This window comes from Dama dama, chromosome 5 (assembly GCF_033118175.1).
Source record: "Dama dama isolate Ldn47 chromosome 5, ASM3311817v1, whole genome shotgun sequence".
Classification (NCBI taxonomy): Eukaryota; Metazoa; Chordata; class Mammalia; order Artiodactyla; family Cervidae; genus Dama; species Dama dama.
The window spans coordinates 8,670,431-8,698,100 of NC_083685.1; the positions used below are offsets into that span (position 1 = coordinate 8,670,431).

General features: G+C 48.9%; 1 protein-coding gene across 1 annotated transcript; it reads left to right on the forward strand.

The window, feature by feature from the left end:
• Positions 1 to 22,184: 22,184 nt before the first annotated feature.
• On the forward strand, positions 22,185 to 27,427 carry FICD (FIC domain protein adenylyltransferase). Its single transcript, XM_061141679.1, has 3 exons — positions 22,185 to 22,266; positions 23,644 to 24,002; positions 24,814 to 27,427. The coding sequence occupies exons 2-3, from the start codon at positions 23,702 to 23,704 to the stop codon at positions 25,887 to 25,889; spliced, it is 1,377 nt and encodes a 458-aa protein (XP_060997662.1). The 5' UTR covers positions 22,185 to 22,266; positions 23,644 to 23,701; the 3' UTR covers positions 25,890 to 27,427.
• The last annotated feature ends 243 nt before the right edge of the window (positions 27,428 to 27,670 follow it).

Genomic DNA, 27,670 nt, shown 5'->3' on the forward strand with positions numbered 1-27,670 from the left:
CTATTTTTTCCCCAAATAAGGTCTCCTTCAGAGCTTCCTGGGGTTAGGACGTGGGCATATTTTTGTGGGGTCCCCTGTTCAACCCGCTCTTCCTTTTCAGATCATCTGGAACGTCCCCTCATTTCCTTAACCACAGTTTGCACTTGTGTGTTTACTTGCGGAATCATTTGGCCATGCCGATGAAGAAGCTGCAGGCAACAAGAGAGTAGGTCTTCCAATCTGTGCTGCTCACCCCCAGCACCCAGCATCCAGCAGGTGCCTGCCAGGGGGTGGATGAACCCACGGGCCGCTGAGCACCCCCCCAGCTCCTGGCCGATGCCTCTTGTCAAGGACCCAGGCCAGAAGCCATCAGCGAGGCCTCCAGCCCGCACCAGGCTTAGAACTTTACAGCCTCATAAATCCCATGGCTGGCAGCTTGATTAGGATTGAGTCAAAAATGCAAGAAATTTAATTTCCTGAAGCTCAGCCTACAGCGCCTTGTAAACTCACCCCCCCCCCCAAACCAATAGCCATAAACATCTGATAAAACACCGTCCAGGTTCCCATTTCCCAGAAACGGTTCCCAGGCCCAGGGAAATAGCCACACTCAGCCCCAGCTCAATGGGACTTCGGCATCGTGATTCATGTTTGGTAGAGCGCTTCTTAACGGCCTGGGCTCTTTGTGGCCGTATCAATACCGCAGACGTTCACCCAGCCGGTGCAGCCAGCAGCAGCGGTTCAATCATCACGGGGTCAAGGAAGGTGGCGGTGGGTTTTGTGGAACTTCAGGCTCTCATCCTACACCCGTGTCCTGGATCTCACTTGGCACTGGGTCAATGAGAAGAGCCAAGCAAGAACTGCTAGCTCCATCTGATGGAAAGTGAAGCCCGGAAGGGGAACTTCGCCAACTCAGGGAGCTCATCAAAGCCCTAGGACCCCACCCACCCCACATAACACATTCGAGAAGCAGGCAGCAGCATTCCCCAAGCACACACCAAATCAGAATGGCCTCCTAGTTCCCATCACACTGCCTGAAATACCGCCAGAGAGACCCATTTCTCTCTGTCTATCTGTCTCCAAGATGCATCTTTGACAAACGCGTAAAGCCGGGGGTGGAATTACAGCTGGGCTTGTTTGTAGAGGGGTATAGCTAGAGAAGTAAGTGAACTGTCATTGGGTAGCTTTACAGATAGGGAAACTGAGGCCAGGAATGGAACCGTGACCGACTTTCCTACTTTTACAGGGGGATTTGCTGACCGCAACCTGATCACAGGGATGACTCGTCTTTGGGAATGACACGCAAAGGGAAACAGGAGGTAAGAAGAGCCCGTGATCAGAGGGTGCCAACTTCCCCAGTTTGCCTGAACTCGGATGAACCAGCAGCAACATTAAGGACCACAGTGTGACCCAGATTCTAGACCAGACTCGCCTTCCAGTAAGCATCTAAAGGTTTCAGCAAGCCCTAGTCACTCTCAGTGGTGAGAAGGGAAGAGAACCTCATATTTCGCCCTTAAGAAATGGGTGTTGACATCTCTTTACATTATTAGAAAAAAAATGCCCAGCCAAAAAATAAACCACCACTTTTATTTACAGTGTGTTTCCCAGAACTCAGAGAAATGCCATGCTTTTCTGCATAGGCCTCAGACCAAAGCATCATTTATCACAATACATCATACTTTAGAGTGCATAAAACTCTCCCTATCTTATAAAAAAAAAATACAAGGAATTGCTCACTCCTTACATAAATTACTTAAGAGCACCCTGGTTTCAACACATCATTTCAAAAGGATCTCTGTTACTGGGAAGAGCTGTGTCCACCGGTGGTGGTCTTTGCAGAGGCTTGGGGACCAATTAAAATGGTTATGAGAGAAGGACCAAAGCACGCTGTGAGAAACAATCCATCCCAGATCAGGCCAGAACAGAATGTGGTGTTCTAAGTACAAAATAAGCCACCTCCTTATTGAGCTCAGTCTTTCAAGGTGGGTGACAGAAATAGGAGCAGTGTTGTCAACAACCTAAGGGCAAGGACTGTATCTAGTTTTGCTCATCCTTGTATTCCTGCCACTTTATAGATGCTCAGTAAATATGAGTTGAAGGAGGGAGGGAGTCTGTACAGAGTGCAAACATCGCTGTTATCTACTGCTATCGTAATGCTGTGTAACAAACATCCCCAAACCCCAACGACTGAAAACATATGCTCTTCTCATTACTGCTCATGAGTCTGCAGGTTGGCCAGCAGGTTTGACCTCAGCCGACCTCATCCATGTGTCTGGTGGTCAGCTGGCTGTTGGCCTTAGTTGGTACAACCTGGCTCTCTCCCATGTGCCTACCACACACACATGCCTCTCACATGCACTTCCCTTTCACATTCTGGCCCAGACACATTTTCCGGCTAGCCCAGACATGTTCTCGTGGTGACCACAGGAGCCCATCAGAGCCAGTGGAAATAGGCAAGCATTTTTTCCAGTCTGTTTTTGCATTCTGCTTGCTAATATGCCTGCCAGTGCAGGAGACACAGGTTCGATCCCTGGGTGGGAAAGATTCTCCTGGAGAAAGAAATGGCAACCCACTCCAGTATTCTTGCCTGGAAAATTCCATGGACAGAGGAACCTGGCAGGCTACAGGCCACGTAGGGTCGCAAAGCATGGGACACGACTTAGCAACTACACAGCAACAAGTGCTAACATGCTGCTGGCCTAGGAAAGTCATATGGTCCAGCCCAGATCCAGAGTAGGAGGGGACTGAGCTTTATAAAACGAACTGCATAAACACAGGTAGAACATTAACTGGGACCATTAATGCAACCAGCCTGCCACAGTAATGATGCCTGATTCCCACAACCCCCTCCTCACCCACATTCAGTGATCTTAAGCTCATTAAGACATAGAAAAAAATAGAAAACAAGACTGTACTGACCCTAAGCCCCTTCCCCTGCCCTCCCCCCACCCCACCCTGTATGCATAGAGGAAGGACATGGTCCACAAACCAAGGAGAGGGCTGTCACCAGAAACCGACCCTGTCAGCCCCTGGATCTTGGATTTCCAGCCTCCAGAACTGTGAGTAAGATGCATTTCTGTCGCTTAAGCTCCCCTTGCCTCCCCCACCCCCACCAGTTTGTGTCTTTTGTCATGGCAGCCCTGGCAAACTAATATAATACACAATTCCATTCAACTTAAAATATCGAACAGAGGCATGAAATAGAGAAATCCCTAACCCAGAAAAAGGTAAACAACCTACACGTGTGTCGTATTTTACAATTTGCCAAGCCCTGGGGCGGCTGGGGAGAGGGACAAATGATGCCTCCATTTCTCAGGTGAGAAGACTGGGGCTCAGAGAGGCTCAGAGACTTGCCCAAGGTCACACAGCGACAAGAGAAAACCGAGTCAGTCTGGGATTTTGAGAGCAGCCTTTCCAGTATGTCCCAGCATCTCCCACCTTCAGCTGGGTCTGTACCGGAGGAGGTGGGGCCCTTCCATTCACTGAGATCCACCAGCCTGTCCTGGGGCCACTTCTTTGCAGCCCCACCCTCGGCTGCCAGAGGCTCTCCCCTGGTGCTTGCAGGGGCCAGAACTGCCTGAGCACTTCTCCCAGGAAGCCCTTAGTTGATGACTGTCAGGGCCATTTTATGGAAGCCCAGCTCTCTTCCTAGACATGGGGTGACTCTGGGATGTCACTCACATGCCCGGGCTCCCCCATGGGATCAGACCGAGGCTTCCCTCCCCGGGGCTTTGCTGAGGTGTCCTCCCTGTCCCCGCCCTGCCTCCCTCACTCCCCTGGAACACACAGATCCTTGTCTCCGGGCCTTCTGGAAAGCCCAACCTAAGACCAAGTCCCCTTGGCTTGATTGCCACTTGGGTGAAAGACCTGGGCTTTGGCCCCAATCATTGTTTCATATATAGATTCATTTGTATTATTTTTTTTTAGATTCCACACACAGGTGATATCATAGAGTATTTGTCTCTGTCTGACTTGTCTCACTCAGCGTAATAACCTTTAGGTCCATCCCTCTTGCTGCAAATGGCAACATTCCATTCTTTTTTATGGCTGAGTAATATTCCATTGAATATACATATATCACATCCTAAGCCAGTCGTCTGTTGATGAGCACTTGGGTTGCTGCCATGTATCTTTTCAAATTAGTTTTCATTTTTTTTCTGGATACATATCCGGGAGTGGAATTGCTGGTTCATATGGTAATTCTATTTTTAGTTTTTTTAAGGAAGCCCCACACTATTTTCCATGGTGGCTGCACCAGTTTACATTCCCACCAACAGTGTACAAGGGTTCCCTTTCCTCCACATCCTCTCCAACATACGTTATTTCCTTGGAAAAATATCTATATAGGTCTTCTGCTCATTTTTTGATTGAGTTGTTTGGGATTTTTGATACTGAACTGCTTGTGTTAATGTATTTTGGAAATTAACACCTTCTCAGTTGCATTGTTTGTGAATATTTTCTCCCCTTCTGTAGGTTTTTTTCCATTTTGTTGGCTGTTTCTTTTTTAATGTTTATTTATTTGGCTGTGCCAGGTCCTAGTTGTGGCATGCAGGTTCTAGTTCCCTGACCAGTCTGATTAGATTGCATTTGTACATTTTTGTTTTTATTTCTTTTGTCTTGGGAGACTGATCTAAGGAAATATTGCTACAATTTACATCAAAAGAATGTCTTGCCTCTGTTCTCTCCTGTTTTTGTGGTGTCGTCTAACATTAAGGTCTTTTTTTTTTTTTTCATTTATTTTTATTAGTTGGAGGCTAATTACTTTACAATATTGTAGTGGTTTTTGTCATACATTGACATGAATCAGCCATGGTTTTACATGTATTCCCCATCCCGATCCCCCCTCCCACCTCCCTCTCTCCCCGCTCCCTCTGGGTCTTCCCAGTGCACCAGGCCCGAGCACTTGTCTCATGCATCCAACCTGGGCTGGTGATCTGTTTCACCATAGATAATACACATGTTTCAATGCTGATCTCTCGAAACATCCCACCCTCGCCTTCTCCCACAGAGTCCAAAAGTCTGTTCTGTATTTCTGTGTCTCTTTTTCTGTTTTGCATATAGGGTTATCATTACCATATTTCTAAATCCCATATATATGTGTTAGTATGCTGTAATGTTCTTTATCTTTCTGGCTTACTTCACTCTGTATAATGGGCTCCAGTTTCATCCATTTCATTAGAACTGATTCAAATGAATTCTTTTTAATGGCTGAGTAATATTCCATGGTGTATATGTACCACAGCTTCCTTATCCATTCGTCTGCTGATGGGCATGTAGGTTGCTTCCACGTCCTGGCTATTATAAACAGTGCTGCGATGAACATTGGGGTGCACGTGTCTCTTTCAGATCTGGTTTCCTCCGTGTGTATGCCCAGAAGTGGGATTGCTGGGTCATATGGCAGTTCTATTTCCAGTTTTTTAAGGAATCTCCACACTGTTCTCCATAGCGGCTGTACTAGTTTGCATTCCCACCAACAGTGTAAGAGGGTTCCCTTTACATTAAGGTCTTTAAACCATTTTGAGTTTGCTTTTGTGTACAGTGCAGGTGAATATTCATCTTTCTTTGTGTTCCACGTAGCTTTCCCAGCACCTCTTGTTGAAGAGGTTGTCTCTTCTCTGTTGCATATTCTTGCTGCCTTTGTCAAAGACTAACTGCCCGTAGGTGCGTGGATTTATGTCTGAGCACAGTCACATGCAGGGTAGCCTTCACTCGATCCCCAGGGAGGCCTGGGGACACTGCGGCTGCCACATCTTAGGGCTGAGCAGGTCAGGGGCGAGGGAGCTGAAGTATCTACGCTCCAGCCCCGGACACCACACCTCTGTGTCATTGACTAAGGGCTGCCCAGGGGGCAGGGAAACCTGAATTCCTAGCAGAATGGATTCTGGCAGCATGAGGGCAGTATGCCGAAAGAGCACAGGTGCTGGTTGTTGGAGAGAGAGTTCTGGAAGGCAGTGTGTGAGAACAGGAAGGGGCCCAGGGAAGTGCACGGGCCACTGACCGTGATGGCTGCGGAGGCACCAGGAAGTGTGCGGAGGTGTTTTGGGGTTGGCAGTGATGGGGTTGGTGGGGGGCGGGGGACTGTTGGCATTTGACACCCAAGGACCAAGGATGCTAAACACTGTACAGTATCCGCCCCAGTCCCACACAGTGAAATACCATTTCACTCCAAAGGTCAGCCTCGCAGATGAACACATATTTACTTTCAACCCCTCATTTGACAGATGGAGAAACTGAGGCCCAGAGAGGGAAAGTGACTTGCCCAAGGCAACACAGCCATAAAAGGCACAAAGCTGGGGAACCAGAACTCTAACTCACTTCCCAGTAGCCCTTGAGTCTTAATTCCTCCTGAAACATAAAAGAGAACGTTCTAAGCCCCCAGTGCAGAAATCCCTTCTGGGATTCTCACAGGGGCAGCCAACCCCCGTCCTGCCTGGGCACAGCAAGGAGAAACTAAACTTGAAGACCTCAGAAGCTAGTGCCCAAAGCAGATGTGCAAACACAGATAAGGGAGACAGAGTTTTCACCAGACAAATTCACACCCTGCTCAGTTTAGACATTAAAATGAACTAACTTAATTTCATGCCATATGCAAATCCTTACCAGCTGTCGGCTCTGTAATCACAAGAGACTTAATGTAATAACTAAACAAGAACAAAAACGCAGCGAATGCAGGCTCTGGGCAAGTCCATTGACAGCGGGTTTTATGTTCCTGGAAACTAAGCAAGCACACAGCATCCATGGGGGACAGCTGGAAGCAGCGATGTGCCTGGACGCCTGCCGTCTCCTTCAAAAAGTGCCTGCAACGATAATAAACAGTGGCCGAGGACTGGTCTGGCCGCTGTGTGCCCTGAGCCCTCGTAGACCGTGAACATCTCCATCGAGATGTCACGGCTGCTCTCCCGTCGTCAAGGTTCAGCTCAGTCCAGCCATCCAGACCGAGGACCCAGAGGAACCAAAAGTTGTCTCAGGCTCAGTGGATTTGAATCCCACCTCCTTCCCCGCCCCCGCCCCCTTCCAGAACCAAAGGGGCAGGAAGACAGCTGCTGGGTGCTAGGGGCAGGGCAGATGGGCTTCCTACCCAAGGACCCCGGTTCCTCTGGCTGTCCAAGATCATGATCGTTATAACCAACATTTATCAAATGCTCACTGCGGGCCAAAAGCCAAGCATACTTCTTATGCATGATCTCCATGTCCCCCAAAGCACAGAGGACGATTTAAGGTCATTCGTTCATTTATTCATTCAACAAACCTTTACTAAGCATCTGTGGTGTGCCAGACCCTGGGCTGGAGCTCCGTCAGCAAGCAAAATAGACAAAAATTCCTGGCCTTGTTTAAGAAGTTTAATTTCTAGTGGGACAATCACTTTTTAAGTACCATTACAGTGTATGTTAGGGAAAACCCCTTTGAACCCCATAATGTCACCAATATCATTGCCTTAGGATGAAAGTATGAAAGTCTGTGTTTAAAGGATGATTTAAAGAGATATGTTGGGAGAGGTCCAGTGGTTAAGACTCTGCCTTTCACTGCACGGGGTTTGGGTTCAATCCCTGGTCTGGGAACTAAGATCCCACATGTCATGGGGTATGGTCAAAAACTGGAGGGAAAAAAGGTAAATCATAGAACAGATGAGTCACAGATGGGCTAAAAGCATGATGGGGTTTCTTTTCCAGTGTGTGTGTGTGTGTGTGTGTGTACACATTTAGTTGCTCAGCCGTGTCTGACTTTTGCAACCCCATAGACTGTAGCCCACCAGGCTCCTTGTCCATGGGATTCTCCAGGCAAGAATACTGGAGTGCAGTATTCTCCAGGGTTCCTCCTCAGGGGATACAGTCCCTCCTCCAGGGGATCTTCCCCACCCAGGGATCGAACCCGAGTCTCCGTCATCTCCTGCGCAGGCAGCCGGATTCTTTACCACTCAGCCACCTGGGAAGCCCATTCTTTTTGCATGCAATCCTGATACAGTGTTATTGCTAGCCCCACTCTACAGCTAGAGAAACTGAGGCTCGGGCAGGTGGAGTCAGTCGCCTGAGTTGCATAGCTGGGACATGGTGGAGGTCAGATTTGAACCCAGGTCAGTGTTTTAACCACCAGGTCGGGCCGAGGCCATCCATCTATGGCCTGTGCCATTCTGACACTCAGCTCCCTGCTGCCAGCGACCAAAAATCCCTTCACACGTGGCTTGTATCTCTCGAAGGGAAACCTCATGGATGAACATGAAGGGCTAGGGTTGGCGGCCTCGGAAGAACCTGCCTCCTTCCATCCATCTCCAACCCTGGTGGCTAATTTGGCAGCTGTACCTCCAGACATAGCGAATTGTTCTTAAAGAGAATGGAGACGCCTTTGTCGGAAAAACCATGGAGAAGCTTAAGGAAGCAAAGAAGAATAAAAATGCTGAAAGGAGCCAGTCACAAAAGACCACATATTGTATGATTCCATTTCTAGGAATTGTCCAGAATAGAGAAATTTACACAGACAGAAAATAGATCACCAGGGGCTGAGGGGAGACAGTGGGAGAGAAATGACAGTGACTGCTGAAAGGGATGGGGGTTTCTTTTCAGAGGGAGTGATAAAAAAAAAGTCCTAAAATTGACTGTGGGGATGGCTTTATAATTCTGTGCTCAGTCACCTCTGACTCTTTGCGACCCAACGGACTGTAGCCCGCCAGGTTCCTCTGTCCATGGGATTCTCCAGGCAAGAGTACTGGAATGGGTTGTCATTGCCTTCTCCAGGGGATCTTCCCCACCCAGGGATTGAACCCAGGTCTCCTGCATTGCAGGGATGGCTTTACAATTATAAGTGTACTACGTGGAATTGCACAACATTAAATGGTTGGATTGTGTGCTGTGCAAATTATATCTCAGAAAGCTTTTTTATCAAGTTGCCTTGGCTCTAAACTGATGCCTCTAATTCCTCTAAGAGCTCCAAACCCTCCACCATCTCCCTGATTAGGGCTGCACTCATTTCACAGTAATTTTTAACGAGCATTTCCTCAACACCTGAAAAAGACGCTTTGATGTCCCTCCAAAGCCCTCCTAGGAATTCTTATCTATTTGAAAGAGAGGAATGGGTTTTAAAAGCTTGGCTTTCTTGGCTAGCAAGGCACCCATGTTAATTTCCATGTCAACACGTTACTATGGCAACCGGAAGCTTTCACCGAGAGCTTTTAGGATGCGCCCAAAAGGCCTGCTATCTGGACCCAGGTGGTCTGCAGCCTTCTACCCAGCATCTCCCAGGCGCCAGATGCCTAGATGTTGGACGTGGCAGGAAGGGCAACCCGGAATCAGGTGAGGCAGGGAAATCTGAGGATGCAGGCGATGGCACCTCAGGGTCCACACTCCATGCTGGCTAGTGGTCACCCTGAGTCACCATCACCGTGTGGGAAGAGGAGAGGGTGTTAGCCACACCTTTTAGAAGCTGTGATCTACAGCAGAGTCTCGAGTATCAGAGCTGGTCTCATCATCAACATGACCATATTTTCAGGCAGGAGTAGGCAAGGCAGCTCCTGGGGCCAATGAGGGTAATGTGGCTGGAAAGCTTTCATTAAACAGCTAGAGTGGCAGTTGGTAACTGGGAGCCCACTGTTCTCACAGGTGGAGAAACTCACACCTGCAAAAAACCCCTGCCCGGGGAATCTGCAGAAAAGCTGTCGGGTGTTGGGCAGACCTCTTAGGATTGAGAATGGGGCAGTGGCTGTGGGTGTAGGGTCAGCAGCTTCCAAGATGGTCCCCAGTGATTTCCACTTCTCCGTTAACCTTAGGTAGTCCCCTCCCATACTTTTTACCGAGTTTGGTCTGTGCTGTGATGAATAGAGCTTGGCAGAAGTGACGGTGTGTGACTTCCCTTGTCTTAAGCTGCTAAGTTTGGGGGCTATTTGTTACGGAGCAATGGATAACCGAGACAGAATGGATCCAATTGCCCCTCGGCTATTGTCTTGAGAATAAAAGATGGCTTTTAAAGAGTTTTCCCTCCTTGCTCCTCACTCCTTTTCCCAAAGTACTTTTAACTGAGAAAGTGATGTGTTGGTGGATAAGGAATCTAGAGACTTGGATTTGTGTCATGGCTCCGTCCTTCCCATCCGCCTTGGCTTCCACCCATAAAATTGAGGAGTTCAAGTGTAACCTGTTGGCTCTGAAATTATTGGTCTCCTTGTGGTTAAAGGGCCTCCCCGGTGGCTCAGAGGGTAAGGATTCCGCCTGCAATGCGGGAGACCTGGGTTCAATCTGTGGGTTGGGAAGGTCCCCAGGAGAAGGGAACAGCCACCCACTGCAGTATTCTTGCCTGGAGAATCCCATGGACAGAGGAACTTGGCAGGCTACAGCCCATGGGGTCTCAGAGTTGGACACAACTGCGCCACTTTCAGTTTCACTTTTCCCTAGTGGTTAAAACTGTAACTTCTGAGTCAGAAAGACAGCTTGCAAACCTCGGCTCTGCCACATGCTTGCTGTGTGACCTCAGGCTAGCGCCCTAATGTCTCTGAGCCTCAGTTTCTCCTTCTACAAAGTGGGTTTAAGGATATCTATTTCATGGCATCATTACAAAACTCCAGTAAAATAATACATATAAACTACTTAGCACACAGTAAGTGCTTAATGAATGGTAGTTGCCACTACTAATAATGAGATGATGTGACAGCTACAATTATCTCCACTTCTAGTTAAGATGAGATAATTGATGAGATGGTTGGATGGCATCACCGACTCGATGGACATGAGTTTGAGCAAGCTCTGAGAATGGGTGATGGACAGGGAAGCCTGGCGTGCTGCAGTGCATGGGGTCACAAAGAGTTGGACACGACTGAGCGACTGAACTGAATTAGTTCAGATACAGAGTTTGAGTGGTTGCTTCTGGTGAGGGATAGGGGTGGATACAGGAATTGGCATTCTGAGAGGGAGCTCCAGTAATCTTTTCTATCTCTTAAGGAGCTTGCCTTGCACAAGAAAATACATTAGTCAAAATCATCCACGGTAGGCCTAAAGATTTGTAATTTTCTTGTATTTTTTAAGTAAGCAAATATTGAATCCTAGATAATAATAGAAATCTGTAAGCATTAAGGGGAGTTTTGGAGGACTCTTATCGGTCTGGAGCAGGCCAAGGCAGGGGTGCTGCTTGTTTATTTATTTGGCTGTGCCAGTTCTTACTTTTGGCGTGTGGAACCTCGTGCCCTGACCGGGGATCGAACCCAGGCCCCTCCACTGGGAGTGCAGGCTCTTAGCCACTGGACCACAAGGAGTCCAGTCCTAGTAGGGGTACATTTTTAAAATTTCCCCAGGTGATTCTTTAAGAAACTGCCAGAGAGAAACTTCTACCTATGTGCCCTGGAAGTCATACAAGAATTCCACTACAGTGCTGCTTATAACAGGGAAAGATTAGAAGCAATCCCAGTGCCCATGGACAGGTAAATGAAATTGCTGAATATTACTTAGAAACACACATGTATGAATGGAGGCAAGAGGCCATGCTTGAGTATAATAAGCTTTGAATTCAAAATAGTGGTTACCCCTGGGAGGGGGGAGGGTGTGTGATGGGGGAGGCCTCCATGGGGCTTTGCACGGTGCATTTGTAATGTGACACGGTATTTCTTAAACTGGGTGGCAGGTATGCAGGCGCTTATTGTATTATCCATGCATTCTGGGTGTCTGAAGTCTTAATTTAAGCATAGACGTGCATAGAAAAATATCAAGGGTCATTGTGCATGGGTGATTTTCTTCTTATTGTTTTTAACTTTACCAATTTTCTTACCTAGCCTCTTTCTCCCTCTCTTTATTTTTTTAAAGTTTATTTGTTTATTTGCTTATTTATTTATTTTGGCTGCACCAGGTCTTAACTGCAGAATGTGGGGTCTTTTAGTTACAACATGTGGGATCTAGTTCCTTAACCAGGGATCAAACCTGGGCCCCCTGCCTTGGAAGCATGGAGTCTTAGCCACTGGACCACCAGGGAAGTCTCTCCTTGTTGTTTATTTGTGGCTTCTGTTACATCTGTAATAATCGCATCTTGCTTTTAAGAAATAATGTCATTGACTTGTTAACAATAAAAAAAAAATGTTAAATTTTTTGAAAGGAGAGCCTATGGTTTCCCCAAATGACTTGCCCTGAGAACACTTACTTGCATGTCTGAGATCCATTCAGTGGTGAAAACCAATCCGACACCAGATGACGTGAGAAGTGTCCTGTACCCAGGGCATGAGCCATCAGCCCAGGGACACCTGCACGGGTTCTCCAAACTCCTGTCTCTGGGGTAGGAGGGGGATGCCTCAGGAACTGGGCCTGAGCACACTGAGTTTAATACTGATCAGTAATCAGAGAAAAGGACTGCTGGGGCCTCTTCAGCCTTAGGTTGTGTTAATCACTCAGTCGTGTCCAACTCTACGATCCCATGGACTGTAGCTCACCAGGCTCCTCTGTCCATGGGATTCTCCAGGCAAGGATACTGGAGTGGGTTGCCATTTCCTTCTCCAGGGGATCTTCCCGACCCAGGAATTGAACCCGGGTCCCCTGCATTACAGAGTCTTTACCGTCTGAGCCACAGTGAAATGAAAAAAAAAAAAAAAAAATCCAGGCAAAGGAGTAAGAGTGAGGAAAGAGACCGCAGCGCAAGAGAATTTTCTTTTAAATGAAGTCGAGTCATTCTGATTTCACCTCTGCCAGGAGGAAGCATTTGACTGCTGTTTCTTAAAGATGCATAAGGGCTTTTTGTTTTATTTTGCATAATGGACACGTCTCCCAGGCAGCCACTTCCCAGGTTCTTTGTCAAGAGCCAAGGTAAGCGTTTAGAAAACCGCTCCGTGGACCACAGGGAGGCAATTTCCACCAAATACAGAGTGCTTAAGATGGAGAAATCCCACTTTTCAATACCGCTTCAGGGACCATATTTTGTGCACAGCTGAATGTAGACAGAAAATTGAGTGGGATCTCCTGACCACCGATTGAGTGGAAGAAGCGATGACAAGTGAGGTACTGCCCCCTGGTGTCCATAGACAGTAGTGCATCCACTTGCTAAAAAGGTCTTGTGTGTTACCAGTCACTGTGTTCTCTACCACTATCTCCGAGTACATTTTAAAAGCCTACAACAGGGGTTACAATCTGGCAGCCTTCTGTAGCCAGTGAGCAGACAGGCCAACTGTTTTTAAAAAATAGGGACATTTTGCTTTAAAATCTAGGCCTGATGTTTCTTTGGAGAAACTGGAAAAATATATCAAAGTTTGGGCCGCACCCAGCATAATGTAGGCAAGATGGGCTTTCCCTAGTGGCTAAGATGCCCAATGCAAGGGGCCTGGGGTTCAGTCCCTGGCCAGGGAAGTAGAAGGCTAGAGCTGAGAATCTCTGCCCACTTTGGACTAATGTTCTCACTTTCTCCACACTCCCCACGTCTCCCTAGTGTCTCACTCCCAGGCAGTATTTCTCATTATTGGTTCTTGTATGGCTTCCAGATTTGCTACCATGGTCCTAGCTCATTAAAGAGTTTATAGTTGGCGTTCCAAGGAAGGGAGAGAGGATGATGTCTTTAAAAGCAGGTGATTACATTCCCTTATGCCAGGCGGGGGATGGGGTTCACAAGCTCCATGATACCAGCTCAGCGACAGGGTCAGTGTCCTGCTCAAGGCTGTCCAGCCAGGACATGGAGGACCCTGCACTTGAATACACATGTCTGTCCAGCCCAGAGCCTCACCGCTTTCCGCTCCATCCACTGTCCCCCATAATTAGCTGGCCGAGAAGGCCCTCCTCTGGGGAGGGTTTCTTACAAGGACATCACTGCTTGCACCATCCAAAGTGAGAGTCAGGGGGAGGTAATAATGTTCATGGCCTTTGTTCAAAAGAGAGAAACAAGAAATAAGCACCATCCTGACTATCCATGGTTTGTCCTGCTTCCAATACTCAAGTCCACAAGATTTCTCAACCTCTGCGCAGTGTTCTGCCCCATGCCAAGGACTGGGAGTTGGTGGAAATGGGGGCCAGTTAGCAGATAGAAATAGGGACCCAAAGGGCCAGGGTCAGAGCTATTGGGTCCCTCACCTGGCTGTGTCCCTCCTTTGTGACAGTGACCTGGATGCTTCCCTCTGTGCTCTGGGTCAGTGGCTTCCCTAAACTAAAAACAGACTGGCACCCACAAAAGGACAGTGGGGTCTGTCCCCACGGACTGGAGCAGCCAAAGGGGAAGTCCATGACGCCAAGTCAATTGCTTAATGTAAGTCAGTCCACAAGTAGTAGAGGTGGGATTTGAACCCAGGGCTGTGTGACTCCATCGGTGATACAACCACTGCTGGGAGCTGGTTCCTGGGGGGAATGAGTCACAGAGGAAGGAGGTTGGATCTTAAAGTGTCCAGCCTACTACAAATCCCAAACTTGAGGGTAAACGTAAGGAAGGTTGTCTCCATTTTGCAGATGGAAAAACTGAGGCTTGGAGTCACTTGCCTAAGCTCACATGGAGCAGAGGGAACACAGTCTGAATTTGAGCCCAGGTCTCCCTGAGTCCAGAATCTGTACTGCTAACAACAACTTAATGCCTGGCACTTTGGGGCATGTCTTGGAGGTTTGATTTTAATATTTGTGAGTTAAAATGGAGATTTCCGCTTTCTGTTTGCTGTCAGATAGGAAAGTCTAGATGCATGAGTTAAATAACATTACTCAAGGACACTGCTTCCTGAGGGGGTTAAAAATTCCTCCCACGAAGTTTGGAGAAATTCTGGCAGAAGATTTGAGGGGCCTTCCAGCAAAGGAGGAAGCCCTGCCCCAGTGCTGTGGACAATCCTCTGATGTTCAATAAAACAAACGCCTCGGACCAGAATACAGTATCGATTTAACTTTTTTGATTGAAAGAGGCTGTGAGGGTGGTCCAAGAGAAAGGCAGAGTTCTCAACCTTCTGTGAAATACTCGGTTCTGAACTCTCACAGGGACTTGCTCCCCAGCAGAAGGGAAGCTCTAAACTCGCAGGGATTCCCGGGGGGCGGGGGGGTGGCCAGGTTCTGCCGCATTCAGATCACCAACTTTGGACTTATAGCGAAACTCGTTTAGGAAGCTCTTAGAGAAGACAATGAACCTCTAGACTGAAATCTTGATGCATAGACATCCGGAAAACCAGCTCGATCCTCACTGGACCACATGTATGTGGAACTTGATGGGGAAACAGAAACCATGCTCGCTACAGAAAAAAAGCCAGGACCAAGATTATCCAAACCTTGGCTGGTTCCAGAAGTTCCACTGACTTCTCCAAGCAGGCAATGAGCCCCTTATGGAATCTCAGGTTTCTTTTCAGAAAGAAGCTGCCAGAAAGAAGTTGAGGTGAGCGCAGTTACTACAGAGGTGGCAATTGCCTTCTGGTAATCCTCAGAAGGCAATCTGCTTTTTTCTTTAATATCTGTTTATTTATTTGGCTGCGCCGGGTCTCGGTTACATCATTCAGGATCTTTTGTTGTGACCCGCGGGCACAGTAGCTGTGGCAGGCAGGCTTAGTTGCTCTTAAGCATGTGGAATCTTAGTTCCCTGACCAGGAATTGAACCCAAGTCCCCTGCATTGCAAGGCAGATTCTTTTTTTCTTTTTATAGATTTTATTTATTATTATTTTTAAATTGTATTTATTTATTTATTGACTGCACTGTCTTCGTTGACGAGCACCAGCTTTCACTAGCTGCTGCAAACAGGGACTACTCTCTAATTACAGTGCATGGGCTTCTCATTGCAGTGGCTTCTCTTTTTTTTTTTTTAATTTATTTTTTAATTAATGTTAATCACTTTACAGAATTGTGTTGGTTTCTACCAAACATTAATATCTCCTGGTGCTGAGCACAGGCTCAGTAGTTGTGGCACATGGGCTTAGTTGCCCCAAGGCATGTGGGATCTTCCCCCACAGCAGTGATCAAACCCATGTACCCTGCATTAGCAGGTGGATTCTTAACCCCTGGACCGCCAGGGAAGTCCCAGAGGGCAATTTAATTAACTTGTTAGTGATAGCTTACAGTGAATGATGTCAGATTCATGATCTCCTAAGACTTAACTTCAGGATGAGGGACCAGGCTTAATCATTCAAGAGGTTTTGTGTAGCAGAGTTTTACTAAATTATAAAAAGGGACAGAGAAATCCTCTGACACAGACATCAGCAGGGGGATGGAGAGTGCCCCGTCCCTACTCTTATCAAGGCCTTACATACTTTTACCAGACCCACTCCCACAACATACATCTTAGGATAGCAAGATTAGTCAGAAGGTTCTTGTTAAGAAGGAGATACATGTCCTTGAGCAATATACATAGTTGTTATATAATCATTAGTCCAGAGCTTAAGGAAAAACATACCCTTAAGCAAGATGTGTTGTTCTGTTGTGTAATCATTAGCTCTGGGCTTAAAGCAAGTTAGTCTTAAAAAGTGTTGTCATAACAACTCAGAGTTTAAGAAAAAACGCCTCATCTGACTAAGACAAAAGTGAAATGAAAGTGAAAGTCGCTCAGTCTGTCTGACTCTGCGACCCTCTTTCCGCTAGACCAGAATACTGGAGTGGGTAGCCTTTCCTTTCTCCAGGGGATCTACCAAACCCAGGGATCGAACCCAGGTCTCCCACATTGCAGGTAGATTCTTTACCAGCTGAGCCACCAAAGAAGCCCAAACAATATAGGAAAAAAATGTCTTTTTCTCCTCTTTGAGAACCCCAGACCCCTTTCTCCTCCTCAAGGCCCTGGACTCCTTATCAACCTACCTAAGAATTAACTCTCTCATTAGGTTACCAGGATGATCCTTCTCTTGTTATGCCTTCTCTTGGCTTCTACCCTCCCAGGGCTGACTACCTACTTGTGCCAAAGTTTGAAAACTGCTAATCTCTCTAGCTATTGGACATGTCATCCAAAATCTTTTTTCTGTATTGGATCATGCTGATTCCTTGATTGTGCCTCTCATTAATTTTCCAACTCTCCCTAATTTCACTTTGTCTTCACAAGCAAGGCTGTGCTAAGCCACTTCAGTCGGACTCTTCGCAACCACATGGACTATAGCCCTCAAGGCTCCTTTGTCCATGGGATGCTCCGGGCAAGAATACTGGAGTGAATTGCCATTTCCTTCTCCCTTCACAAGCAATATGTTGGGCTAATAACAGAATTTCCTGTCCCATTTTTTTCTTGACTAAACTGAAATTTGGTCCTCTCCTCATGGTCTTAGATTCTAAAGTTGTTCTTTTTTTTTTTTTAATGTGGACCTTTTTTTTTTAAGTCTGTATTGAATTTATTAAAGTATTGTTTCTGTTTTGTTTTGGTGTTTTAGCTTCAAGGCACATGAGATCTTAGCTCTCTGACCAGGGATCGCATCCACACCTCAGGCATTAGAAGGTGAAGTCTTAACAACTGGACCACCAGGGAAGTCCCTCTGCTTGGATATTTTTTTTTTTAGGACCCTGGTGTCTGCCCCTGGCAAGATTCTACTTGGTCAAGATATTATAGAAACTGTACTGAGTTTTCCCAGGCTATGTTTCTTCCATAAGAACTTCAGTTCAGTTCAGTTGCTCAGTCATGTTTGACTCTTTGCAACCCCATGGACTGCAACATACCAGGCATCCCCTGTCCATCACCAACTCCTGGAGCCTACTCAAACTCATGTCCATTGAGTCAGTGATGCCATCCAACCATCTCATCCTCTGTCATCCCCTTCTCCTCCTGCCCTCAATCTTTCCCAGCACCAGGGTCTTTTCCAAGACTCAGTTCGCATCAGGTGGCCAAAGTATTGGAGCTTCAAATATCTGGCATTCTCTGTTCCCCCTCAGGCTACATCTTTGTGGTTTCAGTTACCAATCTTGGGCCTATAAATGCCTTGACAGCTGGTATGTAGGTGGTGATTGTTTATTGGGATCAAAATGTTAACTTGAATCTGGGAACAAGAGAATATTTTCAAATGAATGGTGCTAAATGGTTTGATTCATCGAGCTACACCCCTTCTCAGCTAGAAGGAGCCAGAACAGTTGTTGCCTTTATTCCTTAAGATTAAGGAATGATCCAAAAATAGGGGCAACCGTGGGTTGAATCTATTTCATCTGCCTCCACTAAGGTCATTTTAAGAGTTGTGTGTCCCCCAAGCGTAACTAAAAGTGGAGCAGGGACTGTTCTCTGCTCAAAAGCTGATAAAGAAGCAACACTAATGGAACAAAAGTTTGCTTTATTTTTGTTGCCCGCAACCAGGGTGGTGGAGGAAGGATTTCAGTCCATAGGCTGACTTCTCACCCCCACCCACCACAAACAGTGGAAAAGAGCTTCTATAGGTGGAGGAAGGGGGCTGCATGTAGAAACAGCACCAGCAGCTCTGACAGTCATCTTGAAACTGGTTGTATGGCAGTCTGACCAGTATCGTTTTGATTGTTTTAAGTACAATTAATCTTCAGTTCCAGGGTCAGTTTCTTCCTATTTTCTTGAGGCCAGTTCTTGGAATTGTGGCAGCTTATGGCATGGCTATTCTGGCCATCATGTAGTTAACTTCTTCCACTGGTGGGGGTTTCAGTATCTATCAGACAGCTCACCAGGTATGACTTAGAATATTATCTATAGCCCAGGAAGAGGAACGAGAAAGGTCCTTGACTGTGCATAATGACGAAGCTATTATTTAATCTCCTTGGACTCTCTTCCTCCGTGCCTGCATTTTCTCACTTCTCCAATTAAACTCATTCTTGGTGAAAGTTTTTCCACAGACAAAAGGCAGGCGGGGGACATGGGGAGAAGGACTATAGGACCCTGCTTCGTTTCAGAAGCTGCCCATAGCTAAACAATAAGATGTTTACCCGAGCTGGAGTCAGTTGTGTCTAGATTAAACTGAGCTGGCTGAGACGGGTTAGGATCACTCACCCTTCACCGGGGCATGGTGAGGGTCCCTCTGTAACCTTTTGAATGTGTGGAGGCCTGTAGCTTAGTTATGCCTGCACAGAACCATAGTTTTCACTCCTTCTTCCAGTTACCTGCCCCATGGTCCCCAAGCCTCCAACCACCCAGCAGCTTTATTCATCTCGTAAATACCCTGAAAGTGAAAATGAAATCATTTGCCACAGATTGGGACTTAAACCCACATGCTGGGACTCGAAACCAGCCTAAACCCAGTTTGGGACTCAAACCCATGTGGCTCTTGAACTCAGCCAAAACCCTGCTTGGGACTTGAACCCACGTGACTGGGACTCAGTTCAGTTCAGTTGCTCAGTCTGACTCTTTGCGACCCCATGAACCGCAGCAGGCCAGGCCTCCCTGTCCATCACCAACTCCCAGAGTTTACTCAAACTCATGTCCATTGAGTCAGTGATGCCATCCAACCATCTCATCCTCTGTTGTCCCCTTCTCTTCCTGCCCTCAATCTTTCCCAGCATCAGGGTCTTTTCATATGAGTCAGCTCTTTGCATCAGGTGCCCAAAGTATTGGAGTTTCAGCTTCAGCATCAGTCCTTCCAATGAATATTCAGGACTGATTTCCTTTAGGATGGACTGGTTGGATGTCCTTGCAGTCCAAGGGACTCTCAAGAGTCTTCTCCAACACACAGTTCAAAAGCAACAACTCTTGGGTATTCAGCTTTCTTTATAGTCCAACTCTCACATCCATACGTGACTATTGGAAAAACCATAGCTTTGACTAGATGGACCTTTGTTGACAAAGTAATGTCTCTGTTTTTTAATATGCTGTCTAGGTCATAACTGTTCTTCCAAGGAGCAAGCATCTTTTAATTTCATGGCTGCAGTCACCATCTGCAGTGATTTTGGAGCCCAAGGAAACAATATTTGGGACTCAAATCCAGCCAAAACCCTGCTTGGAACTTGAACCCACATGGCTGGGACTTAAACCCAGCCAAAATCCATGGTACCTGGTTTCAGGACCTAATGAAGCTCAGGTTCTTGATTTCTCATCACAGAAAGAATTCAGTGAGAGACAAAATGATAGGTAAGTAGTAGATATATTGAGAAGGCAATGGCAACCCACTCCAGTACTCTTGCCTGGACAATCCCATGGATGGAGGAGCCTGGTAGGCTGCAGTCCATGGGGTCGAGAAGAGTCGGACACACCTGAGCGACTTCATTTTCACTTTTCACTTTCATGCATTGGAGAAGGAAATGGCAACCCACTCCAGTGTTCTTGCCTGGAGAATCCCAGGTACGGGGGAGCCTGGTGGGCTGCCGTCTATGGGGTCGCACAGAGTCGGACACAACTGAAGCAAATTAGCAGCAGCAGCAGAGGTAAGCACACTCCACAGATAGAGCATGGGCCATCGCAGAGGGCAAGTATGGTGCAAAATGTTGCATGGTTAGTTTTTATAGGCTGGGTAATTTCATATGCTAATGATGGGAGGATTATTCCAACTATTTTGGGAAGGTACAGAGATTTCCAGGATTTGGGCCACCACCCACTTCTTGGTCTTTTGTCAGTGCCTTGGAACTGTCATGGCACCTCTGGGTCTGTCCTTTCACTTGCTAATTGGGGATCAAGGTCTAGTCTTGTCTGCCATCTTGGTCCCACTTGATTCTAATTGGTTTATCTTGTGTCCTTGGGCTACATCATTCTTTCAAAAGTTATGCCTTACCCCTTTCCCTCCTGTTAAAAAAGTCACTCAGTGTTTGCAACCCCATCAACTATACAGTCCATGGAATTCTCTAGGCCAGAATACTAGAGTGGGTAGCCTTTCCCTTTTCCAGGGGATCTTCCCAACCCAGGGACTGAACCCAGGTCTCCCACATTGCGGGCAGTTTCTTTACCAGCTGAGCCACAAGGGAAACGCAAGAGAAACTCTAGTAAATACCCTGAGCCCCTGGCTTTCAGAGAGAAGGATCTTAGATTTGTTCTCCTGTCTCCTCACTTAGCTACCTTTTGAATAAATCCTCTTTGTCGTAAACCTCAGCTTCTCAGCATTTTGGTATGCCGTGCATGGGATAAGAGGAACTTGATTTGGTGTCAGGGCTTTTGCAAATCCCAGACTTCAGGGCAAAAGTGAGGCAGGCTGTTAGCCCCCATTTGTAAAATGGGGGGACTGAGACTTGCCCAAGGACACAGAGTGGAGGTGACAAAATCTGAATTGAAGCCCAGGTCTCTCTGACTTCAGAATCTGTAGTGGTAACATTTTTTTTTTTAACCTCGTGTACTTAGAGCTTAGCATTTCTGGATGCGTACTGCATGTTTAATGTCAATATTTGCGAATTAAGATGGAGGTTTCGGCTCTCTGCTTCAAGGAAAACTTCTGTCAACTGAAGAAAAAAAAAAAAACAGAAACCATACAAGCTCAAAGTTGTTTTATTCGGGCACATTACTGAGGACTATATGGCCCAATACACAGTCTCTCAGCTCTGAAGATCTGTTCCAAACAGGTAAGGGAGGAGCTAGGATGAGTTTTGGCTGGGGCCATGTGGAGGGTGGGGTGGGGGAGAGACGCCCTTGAACATCCAAACATGACCATTAATCACAAAAACAGACATCTCACGTTAATGATTTTAGTGCTCTCCTACATATGAGAAGATGGAAGAATCTAGGCTCATTGAAATTATTCTTTTGATTGCATCTGAACTGTCTAGGCCCCCTATTCTATTTTTCTCCATCCTGAATTCCCCTCAGGACACACCCTCTGGGCAGCTGGTTGATGGCTTGTGGGATGGCCATAGTCTGTTGTTTACCGGAATGGCAGCAACATTCTTTGTTTACTAAAATGGCAGGCAACATTCTTTGTCCACATCGGGAGGTAGGAGAACCAGGCTGGCTCTTCGCAAGAGTATGTAAATTGAAAACTTAGGAAAAGAAGGTGAGAGAGAGAAGCCAGCAGACCTGGTAGCAGAGACCAGGCTGTGAATACGGGCTCGGAAGTCAGACACAGGTTTAAACCATCAGCCTCCTCATTTTACACCTAAGGAAACTGAGGTACCCTTCTTCCCAGGGCCCCTTCTCACCCTCCCCTGGGCATAAGGGAAAGGCAATCGGAACCTCGTTTCCCTGCCGCTACCCAGAAGGCCCCAAAGCCGCCTAGGTGGGGGATTTCCCCCGTGCCCAGGGCTCCCGCTGGTCGCCCTGGCCCCGCCCTCCCTATTGCTTATTGGCCCTTTCGAGCACGAGACCGATACAGGAGTCAGCCAATGGGAGTGGCCCACGGCGCGTCTTTCCCGGGAAAGCGGAGGCCGACGCGGGAACCCGGAAGTGCGAGACGCCGACAAGTTGAGGAAGCCAATCCGCTGCGAAGAGGCTGGCGGACCGACCAATGGCGAGTCGCCGAGGGCGGGGCCGTGGGCCGGCGGCGGAGGTCCGGGGAGCCGGCCGCCAGCCGAGACTGCGAGCGCTGAGAAAGTGGCAACAGGGCCCGGCAGCGGCGCGAGGTGAGGAGGGGGTGGGCGGGGAAGGGTGCAGCGGGGCAGTGAAACCTGGGTGGGGTTCGGAAAGGGGAGGGCCCCCCAGGATGACCTTAGTTCAGTGTCCTCTCGGGTCCTCAGTTTCCCTCTTCCTAGCTAGTGAGCATTGAGATTCGTGCCTCCCGGGAACACACTTCCTCCCCGGCAAGCTGCAGCCGGGCCGCAGAGCCCCGACCACCTGGACGGAGCAGTGACCCGCGCCTTCTTCTGTACCTCCCCATTAGAGTTCGTACCAAGCCTTTTAGATGTTCTGTATCGACCAGCCAGGCTCCCCCTGAAACGTCATCAGTTCTGGGTCTTGGTCTAGTCCCAGGAGTTGGTGCTTGGGCCCTGGTTGTGAGGTTAAGGTGGTGGGGAAGACCTAGGTACTCTAGACGCAGATGCACTGGGGATTCGTTCCTGATGCCTGTTTACTTCTTGTGGGTCGTCTGGGTGTTGACTTCTTCAGTGTGTTAGTTTTCCTCAGCTGAAAAGTTAACGCCTGGGGCAGTTTACCTCCGTGGGATGATGAGGGGGGGAGATAAGGCACAGCTGGTCCTCAGCTCAGTACCCAGCACACCATAGTTGCCTAATAAATGCTTATTGTTAGCATGGTGGTGCTTGCAGACTGGACTCCTCGACTCCCACTGCCAGCCCCAAGCACCTGCTCACTGTCATAGAGGGCAATCACGCCTCAGACCCACAACCTGAGTTCCTCTTAAGATTCTCAGACTGCCCAAACTGTAGGCCAGATGCCTGCTGGACAGGCCAGAAAAGGAAGGCCAGAGCAGGAAACAGTATTGTGGGTAATATCAGGGCCAGGGCAGGGGGAGGTGGTTGCCCAGGTGGCAATAAATCAGGCCCCCAAATAGATGTACTTCTCAAACGAGCCTCAGAACTGCCTTAGCTGTTGGACATGTGTCTTGTGTATCCAGAACACCCAGTTTCGGGTCTGAGGCCACAGAGATTTGTGCCTAAGTGGGGAGACTAGAGCCATGGGTTCCGCACTCAGGTCTCAAGGCCATCACTTGCTGTCCGAGTGCCTCTGGGCAAGGGCCTTCACTTCCCTGAACCTGTCTCAGCTGCAGAGCCGGGCTTCTGCTTGAAGACCGCGGGAGAGATTGTATGAGGCTGCCACCAGGGTTCAGCACGGGGCCTGGCACACAGCAAGTGTTTAGTAAGTGTCGAGCTGCAGCAGTGTTCCTTTGCAGTCGGACCACCCTGGACATGGCACCCATCTTTGCCTTGCCCCCACCCCCGGTCATCAGTTAAGAGGCCGTGGGGGTGAGGGGGGAGGTCTCTGAGACTCCGCTGAAGCCAGGCCTGTGTCCTGAAGGTGTCGTTCCCCTCCTTCACCTCCTGCAGGTCCTGTTGTCTCCCAGGCCTCTGTGGATGTGTGCAAGGGGCCTGCCTCTGGGCCCAGATGACACTCACGCCGATGGCTTCGGTGATGGCGGTGACTGAACCAAAGTGGGTCTCAGTCTGGGGCCGCTTCCTGTGGGCGATGCTGCTGAGCATGGTGCTGGGCTCCCTGCTGGCCCTGCTGCTGCCGCTGGGGACGGTGGAAGAACACTGTCTGACTTTGCTCAAGGGCTTCTACCTGCTTAGGAGCAAGCTGGAGCGGGCACAGCCCGCCATCACCAAGTGCACCAGGCCGTCCACGGAGCTCAGTCTTACCTCCAGGGGTGCGGCGCTGCTGGGGGTCAAGACCAAGGCCTCTCCAGGTAAGACTGGCCATCTCTGCTCAACGATCGTTGATCCCACAGGTGTTCAGAGGGCCTGCTATGTCCTGTACGCAGGGCACGTGGTTGCCCTGAGCTCCCAGCTACACAAGGTAATAGGTGGCCAAGATAGGGGTGGTGCTATGGAGCAGAGGGAGCCAAGGGAGTATGCCAGGAAGGCTCCCTGAAGGAGGGGACGCCTGCGGAGAGACCTGAGGGAGAGGGTATGAGGGGAGAGTGATTCAGGTGGGAAGGGTAGGAGGGCGCCGCACCCTTGAACTAAAAGCCACCCAGGAGGTGTGGCTGGCACTGAAGGTGGGAGGGCGGCAGAAAAGGGCCAGGTGTAATGGAGGGTCTGGTTGAAAACCATTATGTCAAAAGGTCTAGGGATGAGGAGGTCCCCATGGCCTAGCAGCAGTGGGGAGCCCTTCACACTCAGGGTCTAAAGGGGCAGGGTGGATGCAGGGAGAAGGGACCCGCACCTCCAGAAGTCACTAGAGTGGCTGAGAGCTGGAGCAGCTGTAGGGGAGGGCTGCCTGATGGGAGCTGTGGCCATCCAGGAACACGACCGCTCAGAAGGGGCCAGGGCACCCAGCTGATGCCCGCACGGTAGAGAGTGGCTCGGGGCCTGAGTGGACAATAACCAGCCCAGGGCCCCACGGGGCTGCAGGGGAACAAACCTGTCTGCACAGACAGGCACACGGAAGGGCAGGTACAGCCTGGCTGGAGGGGCCCTGAGGCTGTGGGGGAGACAGCCCAGGTGACGGGACCCCTGACCATCTCTGCCTGCTCTGTGCCTCTGGCTCTTTTCTAGCCGGCAAGTGGGAGGCCAAAGCAGCTCTGAACCAGGCCCTGGAAATGAAACGGCAGGGCAAGCGGCAGAAGGCCCACAAGCTCTTCCTGCACGCCCTCAAGATGGACCCGGGCTTCGTGGACGCGCTCAACGAGTTCGGCATCTTCTCAGAGGAGGACAAGGACATCATCCAGGCGGACTACCTGTACACCCGCGCTCTGACCATCGCACCCCACCATGAGAAGGCGCTGGTCAACCGCGACCGCACGCTGCCGCTGGTGGAGGAGATCGACCAGCGCTTCTTCAGTATCATTGACAGCAAAGTGAAGAAGGTCATGTCCATCCCCAAGGGCAACTCCGCGCTGCGCCGGGTGATGGAGGAGACGTACTACCACCACATCTACCACACGGTGGCCATCGAGGGCAACACCCTCACCCTCTCGGAGATCAGGCACATCCTGGAGACGCGCTACGCAGTGCCGGGGAAGAGCCTGGAGGAGCAGAACGAGGTCATCGGCATGCACGCAGCCATGACGTACGTCAACACGACGCTGCTCTCCCGCGTGGGCTCCGTCAGCATCGGCGACGTCCTGGAGATCCACCGGCGGGTGCTGGGCTACGTGGACCCCGTGGAGGCTGGCCGCTTCCGCACCACGCAGGTCCTGGTGGGCCACCACATCCCGCCCCCACCACAAGAGGTAGAGAAGCAGATGCAGGAGTTCGTCCAGTGGTTCAACTCGGAGGACGCCATGAACCTGCACCCCGTGGAGTTTGCGGCCCTGGCCCACTACAAGCTCGTCTACATCCACCCCTTCATTGACGGCAACGGCAGGACCTCGCGCCTGCTCATGAACCTCATCCTCATGCAGGCAGGCTACCCGCCCATCACCATCCGCAAGGAGCAGCGGTCCGAGTACTACCACGTGCTGGAGGTCGCCAACGAGGGCGACGTGAGGCCCTTCATCCGCTTCATCGCCAAGTGCACGGAGACCACCCTGGACACTCTGCTCTTCGCCACCACGGAGTACCCGGTAGCGCTGCCAGAGGCCAGACCCAACCACTCTGGGTTCAAGGAGACGCTGCCGGTGAAGCCCTAACGCTATAAATCCCTCCTTGGTGGCAAGGGATGTCCCAGCAGAGGGAAAAAAACTCCACATTTCTAGAAACCTAGTCGTCTCCCAGAGCAGAAGGAGATGGGGAAGGAACTGAAAACATTCTTTACCTCCAAATGTCTCTTTAAAGAAGAAAACTAAATTATTAAGCCTTGTCCCCAAGATAACTTATAACTGAGCCAAGTTATTTATTCTCCTTTGAGCTGGCACACGTGTGGTGTCTGCTGGTGGCCCTGGCCCCTGGGGTGGTCCCAGTGGCTTCAGGGGCATCCATGCTCGTATAACTAGAACACAAGTTCTGGAGCAAAATTTGTACTAAGGTGAGGAGTGTGGGCTGAGCCCTGGAGGAGTAACTCCTTCCAGCACTTTCTGGAACCAGCTGAGAGGGTCTGTGCCTCCCTGGGACGTCAGCACGGCTGAGGAGGACCTGGCTGCAGGTCTGAGAAAGGATTGAAAGCTTGCTTTCTTACAGGTGTTGGCGCCCCTACGAAGCAATTAGTGTTGTGACTAATCTTACTACTAGAACAGATTTCTGAGACAGGAAGTGAGCATTCACCATGTATCTAGTTAGACACCTTGCTTAGTCCAAGGAACATGCTTTGAGCCAGTTTCCAAACCTCTGGTACCAGATATGGCTGTTTTTCCACATCGAGACTTTTTCTAATTAAGAACAGGGGTGTGGCTAGCCTGGTTTCTATTGATGTTTCTCATATTTGCAGCAATTCAGACCAGATGTTTTAGTCTAAAGTTTCTCTGGGTTTGTCACCCGACAGTTAAATCCTGCTCCAAGTCAAGTGTTAGGACACATCGGAGAAGACAGATGCCAAGTCAGTATCAGACAAGCGTTTGTGATGAGTTAGGATGCCGCTCTGTAGGAACCAAGAAACACCCTCTACCACAGCCAGGATGCATCCCTCTCATCCACTTACCTGCCCCATGGCCCCTGTCCCCTTGGGGGCAGCAGCATAGATGTGAAACGTTACATGTAACACACCCAAACTGTTGTTACAGAGGCAGAGTCTTCTCAATCATTACCTGGCACAGGTGCCAACACCACTGCCGCTGTTCAGAGGCTGGACACCATCGAGCCCCTTTACGGGGACCGAGCCGGTGACGTCCAGCACTGGACTGTCGGTGTCTGAACGAGGGTGAATGCCCACCGAGTGTTGTGTGGGGAGACAGTTCAGATCCTGACGGTAAGGAGGACCCTCTTCTGATGTAGTAAGTGTTTCTACAGTTACTTAACTGTGTAACAAGCAGAGTAGTTTTCTAAAAGAGAAGTGAAACGATGTATGCAATGGCCCCAAGTGAGTTATTCAAGCCTTGATACAAAGTATCTTTGTATTTGTATGCCATAAGATATTTCTTAAACCTTGCCTCTTCTACCGTTTTGCTTTTTGTAAGCACACCAAGGAAGCCTGACTGAAGGGCTGGCTTTGTACTGGAGGGAGAAATTTGCACTTTAGCTATATGTGAAGGGTATTACTTTAACAAACTACTAATAAAGTATTTTGTTACATAAATGCCTGAGACTTTGCTACTTTCCTCAAGAGATGTTCCCATCTGTCCTAGGGATGAAGTAGGGACTCTTTCAGAACTTTAGCCCTGTATTGTTGTGAGAAAAAAAGCAGACAGACCCAAGACGGTAATGTCACAAGAAAGTAAGACAGAACTGGTTGGTTATGCTAATGGGGATGAACCACTGACCCTGCACTAAGACTGAAATAACTGGAATGGTTTTTCATGTATCTATTTACCATCACTTC